This window comes from Aplidium turbinatum, chromosome 13 (assembly GCF_918807975.1).
Source record: "Aplidium turbinatum chromosome 13, kaAplTurb1.1, whole genome shotgun sequence".
Taxonomy (NCBI): Eukaryota; Metazoa; Chordata; class Ascidiacea; order Aplousobranchia; family Polyclinidae; genus Aplidium; species Aplidium turbinatum.
Genome location: NC_137484.1, coordinates 13,188,364 through 13,210,114, shown reverse-complemented (window position 1 = coordinate 13,210,114; position 21,751 = coordinate 13,188,364). Strand labels below are relative to the sequence as shown.

Below are 21,751 nucleotides of genomic sequence, written 5' to 3'. Positions count from 1 at the left end.
CTATACCGTAGCCTAAAATATATCGTATGCTTTTATAACCTTCGTTTTCAAAACGTAAACTAAGTGAACTCCGAAATCGAAAATACTGTACTGAATGCCTCGTAGCCTTTCCCTTATCGCTGTTGATCCATATCCACGCACCGTGACGGTGACGTCATCATTTTTCAACATCGATTTACGAATTGGCCACTTTGCCTATCTCTGTATTTATATCTCTGGGCTAACTTTCATTTTTATATCTTGTTTAATATGCGAGCAATCGTTGTTTGGAGACAGCCCCCCAACGAAGCTTTTGCCCAACGCATTTCAATGGCGAATCGATCGTCTTTCAGTTCACGCCCTGCGTGATCACGACAATTAATTGTCTCCCATTTATTCATTTTTTGCTCAATTTCAACAGATTTGCTATCGTCGAAAAGCACAAGTATAGATCTAACCAACTAAGTTAATATCAAGTCCCAAAATACTACTAGCTCCATCTAGTGGCCACCTAAACTTGACCAAATTCAAACCATTATCAAAAGTTTATTTGCAATGATAAAAACATTTAACGACAACCAATTAAAAGAACATATTACTGTTTATTGAAGGGCTAACTTTCATTTTTATATCTTGTTTAATATGCAAGCAATCGTTGTTCGGAGACAGCCCCCCAACGAAGCTTTCGATCGTCTTTCAGTTCACGCCCTGCGTGATCACGACAATTAATTGTCTCCCATTTATTCATTTCTTGCTCAATTTCAACAGATTTGCTATCGTTGAAAAGCACAAGTATAGATCTAACCAACTAAGTTAATATCAAGTCCCAAAATACTACTAGCTCCATCTGGTGGCCACCTAAACTTGACCAAATTAAAACCATTATCAAAAGTTTATTTGCAATGATAAAAACATTTAACGACAACCAATTAAAAGAACATATTACTGTTTATTGAAGGGCTAACTTTCATTTTTATATCTTGTTTAATATGCGAGCAATCGTTGTTCGGAGACAGCCCCCCAACGAAGCTTTTGCCCAACGCATTTCAATGGCGAATCGATCGTCTTTCAGTTCACGCCCTGCGTGATCACGACAATTAATTGTCTCCCATTTATTCATTGTGACGTAATAGTGAAAGACATTGTCACGCAATTCAAACAGGTGTTCAAAGATGGTGATGCCATGTTTCATGTTTAAACAGGTTTGACACAAGTCTTACGAACGATGGTGCAATTTTGGCTCATTTTTAGGAAAATTCCATGACGTAATACGCTAAGATTCAGTAGACCTGAACGGTTTTTATATGACGTTTGATTAGGTGAACCATTGTCGGGAACATTATCTTAAATACGCTTCTTTTTTTTTGGTGCGTATGTTGATTCGTTGAAGCGCGGGAACGTTTTAACGTTTTATTTATTTTTTCTCTTGTAAGCTTATTATGGCAAAATCGTTATTTCCGTAGGGTGGCAATTGACTAATAGACCGTATGGTCGTCTCGTTGTCTCCCTGTCGGTATGGGAACTTGTGTAACTTTTGCATTGTGTAGCCTATATTATTTGCATATTTCAAACATGTACCTATATGTTCCTGTTACTGACAAATAAAACATTGATTGATTGATTGATGAGTTGATTATGAGAGTTGTGTTTTGAGTTGTGGATTGGTAATAAGTGCAGAGATTATTGTTGATTGAGATTTGAAGTAATTGAATACAAGTAGATGAGAATTGGTGCTGATATAAATTGTGTTCGAAATGAGATTTATTCGAGAAGCCCTTCGTTAAAGTCCTTCAAGAATTTTCATTATCATTTCACCAGTAGAACTATCCGACATTTAATTGACTGCCTTTCGGTAATATCTCATTAAACTACGTCATTGAACCTTTCCAAGTCTCTTTCCTGGTAAGAGATAAAAAGAAACCTTGACAGACTTAATGTTTCGTTTTTTTCTGGAGACGTGTTTTCTTCTATTCAGCTTAGTTCAGTGTTATTGGATTTAAGGACATTCACCTCTCTCCTCTAATCTTTGCCATTGTGATTGATGTGAATACCGAATGTGTAAGTGGTCACAGCGGTAAACCATAATCTCTTCGTGGGAAAATTGTAACATAAGATTCCCAAATCCGTTCGTCTGCATGTAATGACCGAAAAAGAAACACTCCTTCGAAACGTTTATTCAAAATTGTATTTCTGTAAAATTAGCCTCAAAGCTGTCAAAAATGGGGTGCAACGCCGTACACCACTAAAACTTGTCACTACAGAACAGATTACTTAGATAAAAGACGGAAAATTTGTCCAGCTAGCAAGCACCAAGCAAACAGTTAAATATGCGACTGACTTCCAACAAACAATTTTAAGAATGACTAGAATAATTTGCGATATCTCAAATGCACGTAGACAGTAACTGTGACGCAATAATGAAAGACATTGTCACGCAATTCAAACCGGTGTTCAAAGGTAGTGATGCAATATTTCATCAGGTCTTACGACCGATGGTGCAATATTTGGACATTTTCTAGCAATTTCCATGACGTAAGATGCCAGCTAGGTTAAGTAGACCATAACGGTTTTTATATGACGTTTGATTTGGTGAACAATTGGCTGGAACAGTAAGAGAAAATTCATTGATGGAGATATACTGTACGCCGATGATTTAGTTTTGTTGAGTGACAGTGACGCAATGGAAGATCTGAGAGAGAAATCTCAGAAATAGAAGGAGTCACTGCAATGTACAGATATGCGTGTCAATATGAAAAAGACAAAGATTGTAATAGAATGGAAAGAAAAAATACAATGAGCAAAACCGACCCTTGTGGGGTATGTGGAAAAAGAGTGAAAAAGGCAAAATTATGTTATGTGTACGAAATGCAAGAAGGAGGTGCATGGAAGATGTGCAAAGATGACATGCAGATTGCAGAGACTGACATGCAGATCTGGAGATGGTTTTGAATGTCAAACATGCAAGCAAATTGAAAAAAGAATGGTTAGTCCAGTTGAATGGCTGAATGACGAAGTTGAATCAGTGAATGCCTTTTGCTATCTAGCAGATAAATTAAATGCCAGTGGTAGTGGTGAAGCGGCAGTGACTGCTGGTCACAGCGGTAAACCATAATATCTTCGTGTGAAAGCTGTAACATAAATTTTCCGGATCCGTTCGTTTGTATGCAATGACACGAAAAAATATTCCTCTGAAAACGTCTTTTTTCAAGAATTGTATTTCAGCAAAATATAACCACAGGCTGTCGAAAATGGAGTACAACGCGATACACCACTAAAAACTTGTCACCACAATACAAATTACTGAGATAAAAGACGGAAATTTCGTCTAGTTGGTAAGCACAAGCAAGCAGTTAAATATTCGACCAACTTTTCAAAACGACATATCTAAAATGACGAATTGATTGCGATATTTTAACTGTACGTAACCAGCTTCTGTGACGTAATATAGTGCATATGCATTGTTATGCAATTCTCAACAGGTGTTTAAACGGTTGTGCAATGTTATGCTACAGGTGCAATGCTTTAATTTACAGGTCTTACGAAGTATGTTGCAATCTCTGGACATTTTTTAGCAATTTCCATGACGTAAGACGCCAGCTAGGTTAAGTAGACCAGAACGGTTTTATGTGACGTTTGATTTGGTGAACGATCGATTGTACGGAACAACTGCATTGACTTGAGTTTATAGCTTGACTTGAGAAATTAAGAATTCAATACTGATTAAAACTGAGTACGGCTAAGTCAGACTAAGTAACAAAAGTGAGTCAGGAATCATGGTTATATTTGCTTAAGAAGGATCCTAGTCTTGATTGGGAAAGCGCTAGTATGCGCATTACAAACGCTTTAGGCTACACATCCATACGATGTAACATATAACGGCAAATCTACGTGTCCATGTCAGAATGCGGTTTGGCATTCTTCTAAAAATTTAATGCTTACAATTGCTTAAATTTCTAAGCGAGACACAGAATTACGCTAAAAGCCCGCGGTATGGTACGGTACTTCGAGTGAGGGTCTTAAATTTCTAAGCGAGACACAGAATTGCGCTAAAAGCCCGCGGTATGGTACGGTACTGCGGGTGAGGGTCGCTAATCCTCACACCCGTTGGTCGACGTTGGCTCACATGCGAGAGTGGGAGCTTGCTCAGCGAAGGCAAGTCGACCCTTGTGTTCTACCAGAAACAACTTAGGTTTGTGGTACCGAAATAGAGAAAATCCCGTAAGCGGATTAAGCTGTTTCGTACCACAGTACAAATCAAGTGGATTCCAGCGCGCGTGACGTCAGAGAGAGAGTGCTCGGGCGCTACAATTTCCATTGAAAATGAGAGGAAACATTTATAAAAAAAAAAGTGGCGTGATATCTGCAATGCTGTACGAACGTGAGACATGGTGTTTATGGGGAAACGAAGTAGCGATTTTAAGAAGAACTGAGAGAGCGATGGTACGCTAAGGGCATTGTAGGCTACTGTTATTTGAAGCTGATGGACAAAAGGAATACGCTACCGAAGAACTTATTAACTTGCTTGGGTTGAATGAGAATGTTGATAAGTTAGCAAAGGCGATTGGAGTGAGTATGGGCATGTTTTTAGAAGGGATGATGATGTTTTGAGAAGAGCGCTGGAGTTACGAGTGGAGGGTCATCGAAAACAAGGAAGACCCAAGAAAAAGTGTAAAAGGCAAGTTGAGAAAGAAAACAGCAAAGCTTGAGCTTGACAAACGAGGACGCGTTAAACAGATCAATGTGGAGGCAGGTTATGAAAGCGATTGCGGCGCTCGGAAGTGAATTCGGCCACCCTCGGTAACGAGAACATCACCGGATTAAAACTGGATTACTATTACTACTGGATTACTATTACAAAAGCTTTTTTGTGGGTATCTGGCAACACAGTCATAAAACCCAATTGAGCAATTCGGGAATTTCGGGTTAGAGTTGCCAATTTGGTTTTTTTGAAGCCAGATTTTGAGAATCTGGCTGTTTTTCAACTCGCTTGGCTTATTCTTTTTAAATAAAAAAAGCCAGAAAAATTAGGCTTTTTCTGGCCTTTTTTTATGTTTCATCAATTTTTTGTCAAATTAATAAAAAGGCAAGATATTTTTGGCTTAATTTTATCTTTCGCGATTTTTTTTAGGAAAAAAATTCGGTCTGCGTCAATTCAAGCAGTAATTTCTACCTTATATTTGGTTGTAGTGTCCGACCGAATTTCGTTTTGAAGCCGAAACTAGAAAATTTTCTAGTTGTTTGTCTTTTCATTAACTAAGTTTCTGCGTTGTCGCTGAAGTCAAAGTTCGGTGGGACACTATTTGGTTGTGTATGTTTAATGAATACTAATTGGCTTTTTTCAGCTGTTTTTTGCTGGCTTTTTTTGTGACTAGGTCTGGCTTTTTTTGGTGAAGACGGGTTGGCAACCTTGCTTCGGGTTCAGCCAAATCGTCATGGGTTCAGCTCTGGGTATGGTATGTCAGGAAATCCTGATGATCTTTAACAATCTTTTTAGTTTAACAATCTTGTTAAAGTTACAAGCTCTTGAGATTCAGATTTCGAACTGTTTTTCTTTTAACCATTGAAGTTTTGTAAACGTCATGATATTAGCTTGGTTAATATTGTTAAGTTTTGATTAAACTTGCAATAATAAGCAAGTTACATATAAACATAGTCTCTTTTTTAATTGTAATTTTTGTTGGTAAATCGAATGTTATGTAAAATATGAATAACTTAACAACAATTTAATTACTGGTACTGCTTTTTGCAGTATGTGTTATTTGTCAATTAATTTGGTTGCTTGCAAGAAATTAGCTCACCTCTGTTATAGTTTATAAGTTTTACATACTACCACAGCACTTCAATTGGTAATGAAGAATCGTTGCAATGGAAGATATTTTTTTTGCTGCCACATCTGATTTAGACAAAATTTTAGATGAGTTTGAAGAAAGTGAAACACCTACAGGTAAATTATGTGAAAACTTGAAGAAAATATTTCCTATTTCATCTAAAGTGATCAATATTTACAACATCATAAACGTCTTTGTAGCAACTGACTAGTGGACTATTATATATATATATAATTGTGTTGTTGTCTATCTATCAAAAACAAAGCTTAAACATTGTAAGTGTTACCTGTATTATTTTATGTCTCTTCTGTGTTTTTTTTTTATGAAATAAACAATTCATTGATTATATTGGTGAATCTCTACATGATACGGTATCTTGTAAGTAATACATTGTTGAGGCAATGTGATACAGCAACATGTCATTTTAATATATTAACAATATGATCATGCTTTACTTTGCACCTGGGTTTTTTTTTTTTCGCTGAGACTTTTCGGTCATTTGTCCGAAATGACTTGAAAAAATTTGGTCATTTTTTATTTATTTCGATCATTTTTTTTGATGAAAATATTTCCTTTGAAGTAGCTGATACCATAATTTGCACTTTCTGACTAGCTATAACATTAAGTTTTGCTGAGAAATGTTGTTTTTTTTCGGACATTTTCACCGAATTGACTATATATTTTTTCGGACATTTTGACAAAATTGACTATATTTTTTTCGGACATTTTGCTAAAAAATTGGTCAATGACCGAAAAAAAAACCTAGCTTTGCACCCATTACAATAACTTAGTACACTGCAAATCATATGCAAAACACAGCAGGTACGTACCATTAGTTGTATACTGCAAAGGGACATATTGTCATGGAGTCAGCTCTCAATTATTTGCATAATATTTTCTTGCCCGGTATTCTAGTATAATAGGCAAATTTGTGCTATCTGTTTGTAAAAGCATAGGCTGGAATTACCATATATTGTAACCATAGCCTCTGTGGCTAACTGGCAATGATTAGCTTACATCACTCAAGCAAGATGTCATGCGCTCAAGCAGATGTAAAACATCAGGTTGTGGGTATACTATAACCACACAAACTTAGCACCAATAAAATTAATAATAAACAAAACTAATAAACCATCAAGTTAAAAATATACAATTATACATTTACAAAATATTTTAGATAATCATTAATTTGTACAGATATCAAAAATTCTCGTTAACAAAATTAGTCAATTTTCTAAACTAAACTAGTTACTAATTAAAGCAAACATTTGTGCAGTGAGGAATTATTGTTCTATATGAATGATTTGATAATTGTTATTTAACATCAAACCTTAGGTAGTGCATGACTTATCTGATGTTGTTCTGTAATTATATATTAAATGCTGCACTTTAATTTATTTTTTGCTTGGGTTTAATTTAAAATTTAGTTAACTTGTTGATGATTATTTTTTTCTATTTCAGTACCAAAGAAAAAGGTTGCACTGGAAAAAAGAAAAGAGGTTTCTGTCCCCTCTAGCACCAATCAAACACCAGCTTTAAATAACCTTAATAGCATTGCAAGTAACACCAATAGTGGAGAAACATTGAACAATGCTTCTCCCCCTTGTAACTCTGATGTTATAAATACCCCACAAACTGGACCTGATTTGCTTATTGATTTTTCTGCTCCAAGTATTCCTGCTACTACAACAACAAACGAAATACAAAATGAAACCATAAAAGACCTCGATTTTTTATTATCGTTCACACCAACTCAACCAAATTCAGAAAGTAATGCTACCGGTACAATAGATGAAATCAACAGCTCTGCTAAAGAGGACTTGTCTGATACTGTAAAGATCGAAAATTTGGATGAAAGCAATGCAGTTTTAAATTCATTCGAAACAACGGATGTGTCAAACCACACAAGTATCCAATCAAATCAAAAACCTGAAGCTGAATCTAAGAATCATGTGCCTGAACAAACTGATCATGGTGTTGCTTCTCCCAGTCATGTGGTTGGCTTTACAGAGAATGTTGAAGTTGATGACACAGAATTTTTGAAATTCATGGAGGAAAGCATTTCTGGTCTTGATCGTTTAAGTGAAGATCGGGCTGACAATAATCAAAGTATTAAGTCTGCACCACACCTACTGGATTTAGACTTTCCAAGTGAGTCTACCTCATCAAATGCAAGTGAAGAAAGTTCTACAATATCAAATGCTACTACTGTTCATAAAGTAAGTAATTGCTCTCAAATATCTGCAGTAGAAAGTTCACATGCCAGCACAAATTCTCCTGAACTTTCTGTCACGAAAGATCGTCCTAAACTGAAAAAAATATTTCACAAAGATATTGTTGCTTCAAGTTCTTCCAGTCCATTTACTCACAATACTAGAGAGCGTGCTTCAGCACCTGAAACATCTCTTAAAAGAGCAAATCTCAGAAGTGAGGTTCATACATCAGATGATCGCAGTAGCCCTAACCCATTTTCCTCCTCTTCACCAACTCCTAACGAACCACAAACTATTTCTACATCCAGTGATAGCTTAATTGCTAATGAAGTGCCTTCTGACCTCCCTCAAGAGAGTCAAGAACGACCATCTTCATTACCAGCTGCTTTAGATGAAGAGGATGAAGAACAAAGAATTCCTAGTTCTTCCCCTCCGTCATACTCATCTGTGATAGCTGGAGATTACTCCGCTGGAACGATTGTTCAACAGGACCCATCCATGACGTATTCAACTAGTTCCAATGAAAGATCAGTTCAACATTTTCCCCATGCTGGTAAGATTGTTCTGTTATTAAAAAAAGAAAGCTAAAAAAAACATGACTACTATGGAATCCTATGGATGTGTGCCTTTTCATAATTTCTGCTACCTCCAATTTCTTGATCGAGAACACTTCTTTCTATAATTTATATACTTAAGCAAAATCTTTATACTTTTAAACCGATATACTAACAGAGTGATAGTATAATTTCTTAAATAGCATCATATTTGATTAAATGCTTTGAAGTCAACTGAAATCTTTTCAACTTGTTATCCTTGGTGTTGGTTTAATAGCCTATTATAGAAAAGCACTCACTGCCATGTGTTATGTGGTTTGCACACACGTATGAATCAGTGGCGTACCGTGACCACTTTGACAGGGTGTTCAGTGACGACAAAGCAACAGCGGGGGGTCCGGGGGGCCTCCCCCAGAAAATTTTTAAAATTAACATTGAATTTGGTGCGTTCACAGAGCATTTTCAGCACAAATTCTGAACATGAACAGAACTGACAAAAATAATGTTGTCGGAATGGAGAAGAATACAAAATAGATATTTATTTGACAGCGCATTGAATGAAAGACTTAATAATATCAAACATTAAGTTGCATTTCTAAAGTCACATACTTCAGTTCACTTTTTATTTCCGACCATCAAAACGAACAATATTACTTGCCATAACACAGCAGGAGTCTGAAAAAACGCGAAAGTTAAAGCGTGCTCGAGATGGAAATGATTTGCTTCATGCAAGGATCAGGCACGGTCGCAACACCTTGAGAAATGTACAAGCGAATTAAAAACAAACAGGTGAAAGTTAAAACAAAAAACAATAGCAAAGCAACTCGATAATAAACAAGAAAAGAAAGTCGATTGCTATGTTGGTCGGCTGTACTTTTATCCGCCGGTAAAAACGAAAATGTTTAACACCTCGACTACAGAAGGAAAATTCATCTATAGCATAATTCGATTCTTGTTTGTGCAATAAATTTTTGAATTACATTGTCGTAGAAAGCTTGCTTTTGCTTCAGTTCTAGCAAAAGTTGTTTCCAGCGCTGATCACCTCAAACTCTAATCCAACAAGCTAAAACTTGCTATTGCCTGGGATTCCCCCAATGACGCGCCAAGGTGTGCAGATCAGCGAGTGCACAGCCTGGCTGACCTAAAACCATTGCTGTTTTCGCTGCCTTGTGACGTCATTTTTCTTGTTTATTTTAAATAGCACTCGCCAAGCTGTCAGTGCACACCCAGCTTAAAGGTAATGACCGAAAAAAATTAAAGGCAATGACCTCAAACGTTGGAGTATTAAAATTAGAAAGGGAGGAGTTTTGCAATTGAAAAGAAAGCAATCAGCATGCAGCAAGATGTTAGAATATTATGAAAGTAAAGAACATCGACAACCGATGGAAATTTTCTTTTTTTCTGGATTTCTTGGGGTGTGCAGTGCACACCTTGAACACCCTGAATATACGCCACTGGTATGAATGAATTGATTCTTTGATAGATGTATTTATGTCACAAGTGAATATCATATATGAGAATTCAATATTGTCTTTTACTGCACCCAACAATGATGAAGTTAATAAATTATGAGCTTGTAAATGTATTACATAAATTATGCATTATACTAACATGTATTTTATTTAATTGAAATGTGCAGTTCCAGTAGTAGCCACTACCAGTGACCAACCAGCTAGTGGGGAAATGATTGAGCATGGCGTTGAGGTAGATCGACTCTGTTTTGTATGGGCAGTAATTTAGGGTCCACGTCTTTTAGGCGCTGACAGTTAGGCGCTGGTCTAATAGGCGTGCACGCTGTGGCGTCTGGATATTTAGGTGCGGAGCACTGTGGCGCCCGTTCATTTAGGTGCTATTCCTAGTAAAGTCTGTAGATTGTATCAGCTTGGCAGGTAGGGGCGTAGGACAATGCTTTTCACACAAAATATTATATTGAACAAGAAAATATATTGTTTTGTTAATGCGTGTGCGTTGTTGGTCATGGCTTCAGTGAGTGAAGTTGCTTAAACTGGCAATGCTTTTTCACACAAAATGTTATATTACACAGAAAAATATATGGGTGAAGCTGCTTGAACCGGAAATGCTTTTCACACAAAATGTTATATTGAACAGAAAAATATGTTATGGCTTCCGTGAGTGAAGCTGCTTAAACCGGCAATGATTTTCACATAAAATGTTATATTGAACAGAAAAATATGGTGTTTTTTTAATGCGCATGTTCAGCATTTATTTGTTGTTAGTCCAGGTTTGCGCCGGCGAAAGCTTTATCAATAAATTATTCAAGTTTCCGAACATGTATGAGTTCACTTTTAGTTAGGTCAAATAATAACTAAAAATCAGTAAGAAATGTACCGTATGCTGTACTCAAGCGGGCGGTAGGCTTGAGTGAAGAGTAACTTAGTTTTCCGTCAAAACCCGGACTAGGTTTAATAACGAGCGAAGTCTCTCCATTATGCTTGCAACTTGTAGCCAAGGTGTAGCCTATATGCCCTGTAGAAATGTATTCATGTGAACAGTAGTGGAGCGTCTTACGCGTTCTCATCACATGGCCAATCCATCCCGAACAGAAGTAATTTATATGCATGTCATGTGATCGACGTAGACGCACAATCTTGACATCAAATGAAAGCATACATCTTCAGCTATCCGAAGATGCAAAGCTTTGCAATAAAATTTGAATCATTCTATGTACAACTAGCAACTTTCCAAACGGTATTTTTTCTAATTTTTAAAAAAATTAAAAATTGGCAGAAAAGTATACTTCATTATAATTTTTACTACCCAAGCATGATACAATAATATGAAAATATATGTAGTTTAATCGAATGCCAAAACAATTCTGCACATGAGAAAAAATTTACTTCGTTTCTGCGCGCAATGCTTTAGGAGGTACAGCAGAATGATTATGGAGAAATTTGGAAAATTTTAAGCAAAAAGTTTACGTAATTTAGCCTACAGTCTTTTTGATCGAGAAATTCCAAAGTAAGGGGTTGCCTAGCCAGTTTTGACTGCCAATTCCAATGAGTGAAAGAAAAAAAATCCACTGTGTCCCCATCTTTAAGAAGTCCTCATCTGATAACTGCACCGCCAAAATATTTTTTTTTAATTAGCCAAAAAAGGACAGGCAAAGACTATGGATCATTTACATTATTTTTTTGCTTGAAATAGGCTACCTTTTAACCTTGGACGTAGGGATACTTCCTTGGTCATCATGGCAAAAATCCCAAGACGTGTGTATACGTCCGTAGTCGCGAAAGAGTTAACTAAAAATGAACTCAATAATGTTCGGAAGCTTCAATAATTTATTGATAAAGCTTTCACCAACGCAAACCTGGACTAACAACAAATAAAACAATAATAAATCAATAAAACAACAATATATTTTTCTGTTCAATGTAACATTTTGTGTGAAAAGCATTGCCGGTTTTAGCAGCTTCACTCACTGAAGCCATGATATAATTTTCTGGCAAGCTGCCAAGCTGATACAATCTACAGACTTTACTAGGAATAGCACCTAAATGACCGGGCGCCACAGTGCTCCGCACCTAAATATCCAGACGCCACAGTGTGCGCGCCTATTAGACCAGCGCCTAACTGTCAGCGCCTAAAAGACTTGCTCCCGTAATTTAGTAATAGAGAGAATTTTTTTAAGATATTACTATGTATTAATTATTGTCCAGAAATAACCAATCATATCGTATTGTTGTTTGGTCATGTTTAATTAAAAGGCAGTGATGTATTTATATGTAAATAGTGTTCAAGTCCTATGTATTTTTAACTATATATATATACACTTTTAAATTGATCACCTTCAGCAGATGCTGTTAGCTACCGCATCATTTCTATACTGGCACTTGAATTTGAGGTGTATATATGTAGTTATTATTCAGCAGCACTCCAGCTTGCCAAATATGTCTTTCAAATACCATTCAAAGTCAGCCTCCTCAATGTAAAAAAGACATCTTTTTCTTGCCGTGACAACTGACAATGCATTGGCACGGTTATGCTAAGACTGTTCATGTCTGAACAGATTACAGAAGACGTTGCGGAAAACATAATGCAAGGTTCTCAGGGAGTTCAAAATGAAACTAGCAACACTGGAGGAAGTCTTCAAGTTATTGCTCCTCGCGTTCTTCAAAGGCCTGGCCATACCAAACCACACTGGGTTCCTGATGAAGACAGTCCAACTTGCACTAAATGCAAAGTCAAATTCACTTTTACCAGGCGGAGGTCAGTTTGAAAATTAATGTTTTGGAGGATCTTTGCAGTGTTGCATCTAACGCGATAATAAACTTATCTTTACAGCTACAAGATTAGCAACAAATTTCTGTCATTTTCTTTAGGCATCATTGTCGTGCCTGTGGACGAGTATTTTGTAGCTCCTGTTGCGGTGAGAAGAGTAAACTGGCGTATCTGGATTACACCGAAGCTAGAGTTTGTATTTTCTGCTATACGGCAATACTTCAAGGTGATTAGATAATTTGAGTTTGAAACGCTTTTTGCTGAAGCGATTATTTTATGCTGTGCTCTCAATTTCAGAGAAACTTGTGTATTGTAGATCTCGCTTTGAAGCAACTTACAACAAAAGAATTCGTGCAGCTTGTCATAACGTATAAACAAACAAGTGGTTTCTTTTTTTATTGCGTCGCTTACGTCACGTTTATAATGTCATGCGTTAAAGCGCAATTGTTGCATAACATTGTGGTGTTGAAATTAGCCATGACACTTTTACAAAGTTGGGATACAATGTTGTAAGGGAAAGAGAGCTATGCATTCAAACACTTGAGATTGACTCACGATACAAGAGATTCACAAAGGATACTTACATACGTAAAATTAAAAATAAAAATTACTAACGAATAACTTCCTGTGGCTCATCGTTTCTTTTGTGTGTGTTCTAACTGTTTGTCAAATGCCTGTAGTTTACACCTCATGTGATCTGTTTTCCACCATATAATTTACTCGTTAGCATTCTTGTATCAGTTGTTTAGTATTTGCTTTTCAGTCCAGAGTGTCGTTACAGTTATAGTGCAAAGGCAAATTTATCTTACAATTTTTCATTTTATGTATAGCCTATTGCAGATTTAAGTAATTCCTGATGAAGACACACGTACGTGTCGAAAACGTTTGAGTTATTATGTCATATGTATATATATATTTTTTTGTGTAATACATCTTTGACCGTAACTTACAGCAATTATTAGCTTTAGTATGTGTATAATATGTCTTAATATATGTTTCTATTTTCATTGATGTTCTGTACTATTGTAGCTATTCGTTGAAATAATATCGTGCTCATTCATAAACCAACTTAAAACTCAACTAACAGCAGAACCAATTGAAGGGGCAAATCAGTACTTAGTATAAGCTCTTGGCGACAAAAATAGAAAAATTGAGCATCTTAAAGTAATGTATTGTTAACATGAATGCTTGTTGCGTAGCTTCAGAATTGAGCTGCAAAAGAGATCTATTCTGTCCTGTTTCAAATATAACAACCAACAATTTATTTCATTTTTACATTGATTCAACGTCTGCAGACGTTAAACCAATTTTAAATGCCTTGGTTTGCTCGCTAACTGCAATGATGACCTATTCTTACCAGCTGATGCACTTGCGAGTGGCTCATATTCTCAAGGTACTCCTGATACGCTTCCTGCCTCTTCAGCCTTGCCAGCTTCCTCGTCGGCATCAACAACCGGTACCAGCCCTAGACCAGTGTTGAGGAATGGCGATGGTGAGAATGTCCTTGTGTTCTTCGTTAACTTTTTTTAAGCGATTTTATAAGCCAAAGTATCGTTAAAAGTTGAAATGGCCTCTTGGTCGTTGACCAGCTGTTCAGTTGGTGATTACGTCACATCAGCTGATCGTGCACACCTTTTTTGATGCAAGTCAGACCCAGTAGTCTATCATGTAGCTAGTTAGATAAACTTACTTGTAGCATTTTCTTCAAAATGTCTGTCATCGAGTATATGGATTTATCTTTACTTCATTACAGAGAGCGGCGAGAGCAATGCGAGCAAGTCTGTTCGATTTTTTGACGGCACCAGGCCTGATCACCCCGCAGTGTTGCCCGCTACACCCCCACTCCCGACTAGGGCTTCAAGGTTTGAAAAAAAAAATCTATTTAGAGCCGTTTTAACATCAGCTTTAGTCTATGTTCTGTGCAAATGATATCGTTTTGTCATGACTTGGTTAAACTTGGTTGCTTGTGTAAGGAGAACATTGCGCTGTGGTGATATCTGTCAATTTATTTCAACAGAGCAAAGAGACTAAAGCAAAGGTCTGAGAACGGCCAACCTCCCCGATCGTTGCTTCCTCCCGTTGTTATTGGTGAGTCTTCTGCTTTGTCACAAAATGCAATCCGTTGTTAATTTAAAAGATGCAACTCAATTACTGCTGAGATACTCGGATTGTTCGTTATCAAATTTATTTATTGTTATTTTTGTCATTTATTTTCATGATTTTTTGTTTGTTTCAAACAGCTCAGCTGTTCAAAAGGACTTTTATGTGATCGAGGTGAAATTCTCTTTTGTAAGAAAAACAATTTTGCTCGCTGTTTAAAATACTACATTACGAAACCACAACAAACACACCGGTTCGCGACTTTTTCTACATCGACTATATTTTCTTTCAAAGAACACAATGACGAAGGCACACTCGCAGTTGATGAAGATCCCGATCCTTTTTCCATCACCACCTTGCTGAAGAGTGATCCCAATCATGCAGTTTGCTTTTCACTGGGTGCAAACCTCTTCGTTTTCTTAAAGTTCATCACATGTAAGTTTTATGACGGCCAGTAACGGGACCAGGGAGGGACAATTGGGACGACATACCTCAAACACAGAAATCTCCCTGAAAAATAACTTTATTAACGGTATATTTGGTGTATTTACAAGGTCGGATTAATGTTGACCTACACAGCAGCGTGTTGTTTAAATTCTCCCCCCTTAAGGCTACTTGCCGGATTCGCCTCTTATGACAGTTTGTTCGCGTTTTATTTCACCCCTACTGTACTCCGATTTTAAATTGATACTAATGAAAACAGAAAAACCGGTGCTATTAAATGCACTGACTTTGTGGTGTGCTTCGATTTTTATATGTTATTGTGTAACTTAGCACATCATGTTTTAGAATTTAATCACTGTAATAACTGAACCCAAAGTACTAATATTTAAAAAGAGGTCAAATTCAGACCTGAAGCTTTTTGTTATTGTTTCACCTATCCATTGATACGTTATCACTATGTTGCAACATCCTATGAAATATTCAGTTTCAGAATCTACTGAATTATCTCTGAACACTGAAAAGTGTTCATCTAGAAAAGATGAATGACCTCTTTTGGGTCATCAGCTTCGTTGTATTGCAGATAATTCAACGTTTTGTTATTACTTCGTTTCTCTTGGCTTGGATTCGGTCGGCCAGTCAGAAGTGGCCTTGCTGCTTCAAGTTAACCCGTCCGACGATTCCATCCCTGTGCAAGCTTTCAGCTTGTACACTTACCTTTTTGATAACGCAAGGAAAGGGAAAGCTGTCCATGCCAACGACTTTTTGTCGACGAAGGACATGTGAGTTAGATAAGCAATTTTGTAACCCAGCCAGCAAATCGGCCGTTTTTACATTGCTACAACACCTTAAGACATTGAATCAATGTAAACTGCACCAGCTGGCTGGAGATAAATTAATCACGTGATCCATCGTACAGTACTTGTTTTTCTGGTTTCCAATATTCGTCGTTTTTACATTGATTCAAAGTCTACAGTTGGATAAGAGTGAATTTTGCCACCATAGGCGGATTTTGAAACCTATTGTACGAAAAGGTGGATTTTGTTGTTTACGTTTACAAATGTTGAGTCAATCTTTTTTCGTGTGAGACAGGATTGTTCAAATTTTAGGGCAGGTTCTTAATGTAAAATAGAGAACAAATTTTTTAAGTTGGTTGTTTGTTGCACGCAGCTCGGGCTCATCAGAGATGTTGTTTGGTTCGAATGACTACGCTGGCCTCATGTTTGTCCAAAGAACTTGTCAAAACGTAGAAAACCTATCCACTGAAACAATTGGTAAACTTTTCATGTAATTTACTGCGTTCTTTTTTTTATATATACATAGTCGAGTTTTTAGACACTGTGGTTTTTGTTTCGTTTTGCATGGCAGAAAATGTGTGAAGAGAGCATCAGGATATATTTAGTGCTAGGTACTAATTATCTTATATGAAAACTAGTTGTTTTTCTATATCAAGATTGTGTTCTTAATTACCATCCTGTCGTGCAACACTTTAGTGCAGCATGTGCTATGCAAATCATCTCAATAGACTAGAAAGTTGTATGAGATGCATGTTTACTTTCAAGAAAACTAAATGCTAACACGATATGTTAAATGCTGTCTAAACTAACTGTGACTTGCAGCCGAAAGATTAAAGCTGAAATCCGAAACAGTCCAATTTTCTTCGACTTTGTTCGCCTTGCTGGTGCGAAAGGCTGAGGTTCAGTGGGCTAATCTATTTTGTTCTCGATTGCTTCTGAGGCTTGGTGCAGAATATAAACGTAAGTCCTTTTTTTTCACGGTTCATTGCACAATCAAATTAAATTTCTTCGTCAGAAAAATAGGAAACATCGCATCTTTTGCAAAGTTTCCTATCTTTTAATTACGTCATTTCCATGGTTAATGTAAGTTATATGATTTTGAATGAAAGCAATCAAAACGTCCATGATGTATCTCCGCCACTGTCGAAAATCATCTTTTTTTTTTACATAAAGTTGACCTCTGTAGACCTTGAATCTTTGTGAAAAGGAACTGATTTGTCAGTCGGATCAATGATTTGTATGTTTAAAATGCTTTTTGTGAAAAAACAGACATGCCTAAAACATAGGGCGATTTGAACTTTCTCGAAAGTTTTTTTCTCATTTATCACTAAACAGAATAGAAGAAACTGTCCCAGACAGCGAAATTCGCCATTTTTGCATGGATTTAACTTCTGCAGACTGATTGATTGAATATTTATCCTCGGACTGGGAAAGCTTCTTGCAGGGCTTAATCAGACGTTGAATCAATGTAAAAATAACGGATTGTGCTGCCTGTGATGCTTTGTCCTCAACTACCACCTTTCTTGCAGAGTTTCCATGCCCACTCATCAACATGTGGGATCGGCCACCAGTTTATTTTGACATTGGCAACACTATTCTTGGGATTTTATGCGACTTCAGAAACTACAAGTACCGTGTCGTATCAGTGCCTGGGATATCGGTCATCGTCAACAAAAGCGGTGTCATCATCAGCATCCCATGCAACAGGTGAATAATTGCTTGTTAAATCTTTCTAATTGTGACCTGATTAGTTTATTTTGCTTTACAACTACCGCACTGCTTTTTTCCAAGCTTTAACCCAAACAGTAAATCAATGTAAAAAACGACTGATTTGCTGTCTGGGAATGTTCGCTTGCCATATTTTCTCACCTTCATGTCATATGCCGTTTCCTGCGGTAGCCAAGCAAGAAATGTCAGTTGAGACTTTTCTTGGAAATGTCTAAACGTGACAATGAACTTGTTCATCATAACTGTCACTTTGCAACCAATGCACCAACTGCCTTGGATTGGCGTGCGTTAGAATCGCCGGTGATCTTTACTTTGCTGACGTTGCGTAGTGGGTTCATTCGTTTCGAGATAGGTACGACGTGAAGAAGAAGAAAAAAACTTTAGTAAATATTGGTACATCCCCACATACAAATGTATATCCCCAGACAGCAAAATCTGTCATTGTAGATGTGGAATCAACGTAAAAATGACAGATTTTGCTGTCTGGGTCACAGTAATCGTTCTGATCGCCCAATTTTCCGAAAAACTTTTCAAAAATTTTCTCATTTTTCACAGAAACTTGTCTAAACATTGTTTTCTTTTCAGATTTGCTGACATTGTGAAAATAATAAACAGTTCAAACGAGCACGTAGTAGCTTTCGGGTCGGACACCTTTCTATCCGACGACGGCTGCACGTCTCATTTAGTTAGCATACAGAACCCCCAGAACTACGACTATCACACTGAGATCATGACCTCTGTGGCACAGGTTGGTAGCAGTTTTGTAACACGTTCCAGCTCAGTGAATGACTTACACCGCCTCATACCCAAACAGCAAATCAGCCATTTTTATGAAGAGAACATCTGCAGATGTTGAATCAATGTAAAAATGGCAGATTTACTGTTTGAGTAACGAAGAGCATCAGTTGTTATAGATGACTTTGCAAAAATCACGTGTTGATTTCTATTAACTTCTAACTACTACTGCTTTGTCACCAAACTTGTCTTTTTTACATCGTTTCGACACCGTTAAACGTTGTAACGATGCAAAAGTGACAGATTTGGTTGCATGGATGAAAGTTTTGATCAGTTTGTGAAGTTGTTTTATGATTTTCAAGGGCGAGGAAATGGATTCCAGCGCTGGCGCGGCATTCGTTGTTTTCAATGGTTCTTTGAAATCGGGAAACACACAGAAAGCGAAATGCACAGTAGTTGAAGGTCAGCTTATGCCACTATACTTCTCACTGTGCGTTTTTTTTTTCGTTTTCTTTTCTAGACTACTGGTAATTCAGTATTTTCCGCTGAAGCCTTAAATGCGCTACGTGACCTACATTTGTGTTCAGTGGTATTTTATGTAATTGAGAGCTGACGACAATTCGATATAGTCTGCTCTATAGTTTTCCTTTCAAAAAGTGGATTAACTTCCTTCATAAGGCTAGATAGAGGATGTGATTCAGGGGTGATGCTGTGTGTTTTGGTATGTGTCAAAACCTGCAGTCCTGCAGTGATTTGAATACGCTTTTCATCAGTAGATAGCAAGAACAAGTGGGCTGTTATTAGTTTCTCCTCAGCAAACTAACTCCGTTCTTTTTAAATCTGTGAACGGAATCCGTCTGCAGACGATAAATCTCTTCATAAAGGACAAATTTCATTCCTACACCGACAATCTGTGTCACCGCCAGAAACCACCCAAGCAGCAAATCAGTCGTTTTTACCATGATTCAACGTCTGCAGACGTTGAATCGATCTATAAAACGACTAATTTGCTGCCTGGGCATCTAATCTATAACTTATTTGGAGTTATTCTTTTGCGTTCAGACGGTGTCATGATCCAGTTACTGCCAGAGAAGATGGCGGTTTTGAAAGAATCCCTGAAGGCGATGGAAGACTTCAAGTTGAACTGCAGCCAAACAACGTCGCCACAGGAACCGGAGTCAGAGCAAGCGAACAAGGTTAGAACATTTAGGCCTCATTACCCCTGTGAACTGACTGATACCATTCAATATGTCGCATTTATAGCTTACGAATAAAAGCAAGCAAAAACTTCTCTTGCCCTTACATTTTCATTTATCCTTTGGCTCACGTTTAAAGGCTAATTTGCCACATCACTTAAAAGCAAAACTTTTGCAAGTTTATCTTACAATCTTACTTCTCTAACTTGTTCCAGATTTTCGATATAATTACTCAACTTATGAAGTAAATTTTCTTATAAAAATCCTTGTCGTATTCGAATAGAATTTTTACATAGATTTATTAGATATCACAAATTATGACATGATTGTGATGACGTCTTTTCGATTGTAGGACGACTTGTCTGCAAACACAACTGAGCATCCAGGGCCGAACCAGTCCGTGGAAGTGCGATGGGTTTCTGATGACACCAAATTCAATATCGGGTTAGGATCTCCAGACAACAAAATCCATTATTTTTGCATTGGTTCAACGTCTGCAGACGTTGAATCAATGCAACAATGACGGGGTTTGCTGTCTAGCTCCGCTTTCTGCAGCTTGCTGAGGCAAGAATTTTGTTAACCTCTTTGTTCAAAGATTTGTTCAGTTCGTTTGCCAAAGCAGAGTTTAACTAACTTTTCACTTGTTCAATTCTCAGCCTTTCGAGTCCAATTGACTTCAAATCTTTCGAAGGGGTGATGGGGTATAATGTTCAAGGGAAGAGTGAGAAGAAGGGAAAGAAACTGGTGCTTCGATGGAACCAAGTAAGCGAAACTTTATGAAAGCTTTTGATGAATCAAGTCTTGACTGAGAACGAAAATTAACCCTCTTGCGGAGTTATTTCTAACGTTTGTACTTTCATTTCTGAAAAAGTCAGTTCCAGAACGGCTTGTCGAATGTCGTTAGTTTTCTTTAAGCAGAACTTAGACAATCGGGATTCCCTGGTAACCGACATAAACCTGCAAAAACCGGTCTTTCTTTGACGTAACTCCTCGCTTGGATAATTGAGTTCTATTTGGAATCGCGTTTTTGATTGCAATTTTCACTGTATCTCAATATCTGCTACGAAACGTTCCCGTTGCAGGTCTTCTTCTTCAAGAGCACCAGTGACATACTCGACATGAGCAGATTGGCCGAGCGAGTCGCCAACGGTTGCTTTCGTGCCTTGGTTCCTCACATGAAGCTGCTGCGTGATTCATCGCAAATGAAAATCGGCATTCGAATCAATATTCATCCAGATGACGTAAGTAGTTCATGAGACAATCGCCTTTGTGGCTCACAACTCACGGGTCCAGTTGTATATTTCATGTGACATTTAAACGTCCATTAAAGAGGTCACTTTATTGCAATATTTACCACATCTACATGACACGTGAATTATGGTGAAAATTTTGTGCTGATTTTCTACCTTAATCATTAAGAATTCACAATTTCAAAACATAATCAATTTTATTCAAGCCCAACTCACATGAGCGAATGATGCTGCTATGAAGTTGTTGATACTGTTCAACAACAACTTGATAGAACTGGTAAAAAAGATCACCATGAAGCCTAAAAATTCTAACGGTTTTTGTGCGTCTTTTTTGTTTCATTTTTTTTTTTTTATCTAAGTGGATATCGTTTGTGGTCAGGTTGACTTTTGATTTTTCACTTTTCAACACGAATTCAGAAGCAAAGTTTGCTTTGCAAATAAAAGTGCAAATGGCAACCCTACCAAATTCTCCAACTTTACCCACAGGTTGGCTACGCAGTGGGGAGTTGTGGGCTCCCACTTCCGGATGGATGTCTCAACGCCCTGGATGACAATTTAATCCCCATCGTCCACGATGCTTCCTCAAACTTGCAATCGGATGACGATCCTGTTTCGTTTGAACTGATCTTTTCTGTGTTAGAAATTCGTTCCACTTGGGCAACGTTAAATAAATAGTTGTATACAGTATATA

General features: G+C 37.3%; 1 protein-coding gene across 1 annotated transcript; it reads left to right on the top strand.

Annotated features, from left to right (window-relative positions):
* Positions 1-5,844: 5,844 nt before the first annotated feature.
* LOC145781660 (zinc finger FYVE domain-containing protein 9-like) lies at positions 5,845-21,736 on the top strand. The gene is made up of 20 exons (XM_082593335.1): positions 5,845-5,923; positions 7,269-8,573; positions 10,214-10,278; positions 12,602-12,801; positions 12,915-13,039; positions 14,174-14,305; positions 14,567-14,675; positions 14,840-14,901; positions 15,208-15,348; positions 15,938-16,136; positions 16,525-16,628; positions 16,974-17,111; positions 17,681-17,858; positions 18,465-18,627; positions 18,977-19,076; positions 19,677-19,867; positions 20,190-20,254; positions 20,467-20,572; positions 20,893-21,051; positions 21,547-21,736. The coding sequence occupies exons 1-20, from the start codon at positions 5,845-5,847 to the stop codon at positions 21,733-21,735; spliced, it is 3,810 nt and encodes a 1,269-aa protein (XP_082449461.1). The 3' UTR covers position 21,736.
* The last annotated feature ends 15 nt before the right edge of the window (positions 21,737-21,751 follow it).

Excerpts from the sequence above, each read along its gene's own strand:
- LOC145781660 (XM_082593335.1), top strand. The coding sequence starts at position 5,845 with ATGGAAGATATTTTTTTTGCTGCCACATCTGATTTAGACAAAATTTTA. Across the intron at positions 14,306-14,566 it reads AGTGTTGAGGAATGGCGATG|AGAGCGGCGAGAGCAATGCG; the intron begins GTGAGAATGTCC and ends ACTTCATTACAG. Across the intron at positions 16,137-16,524 it reads TTTTTGTCGACGAAGGACAT|CTCGGGCTCATCAGAGATGT; the intron begins GTGAGTTAGATA and ends TGTTGCACGCAG.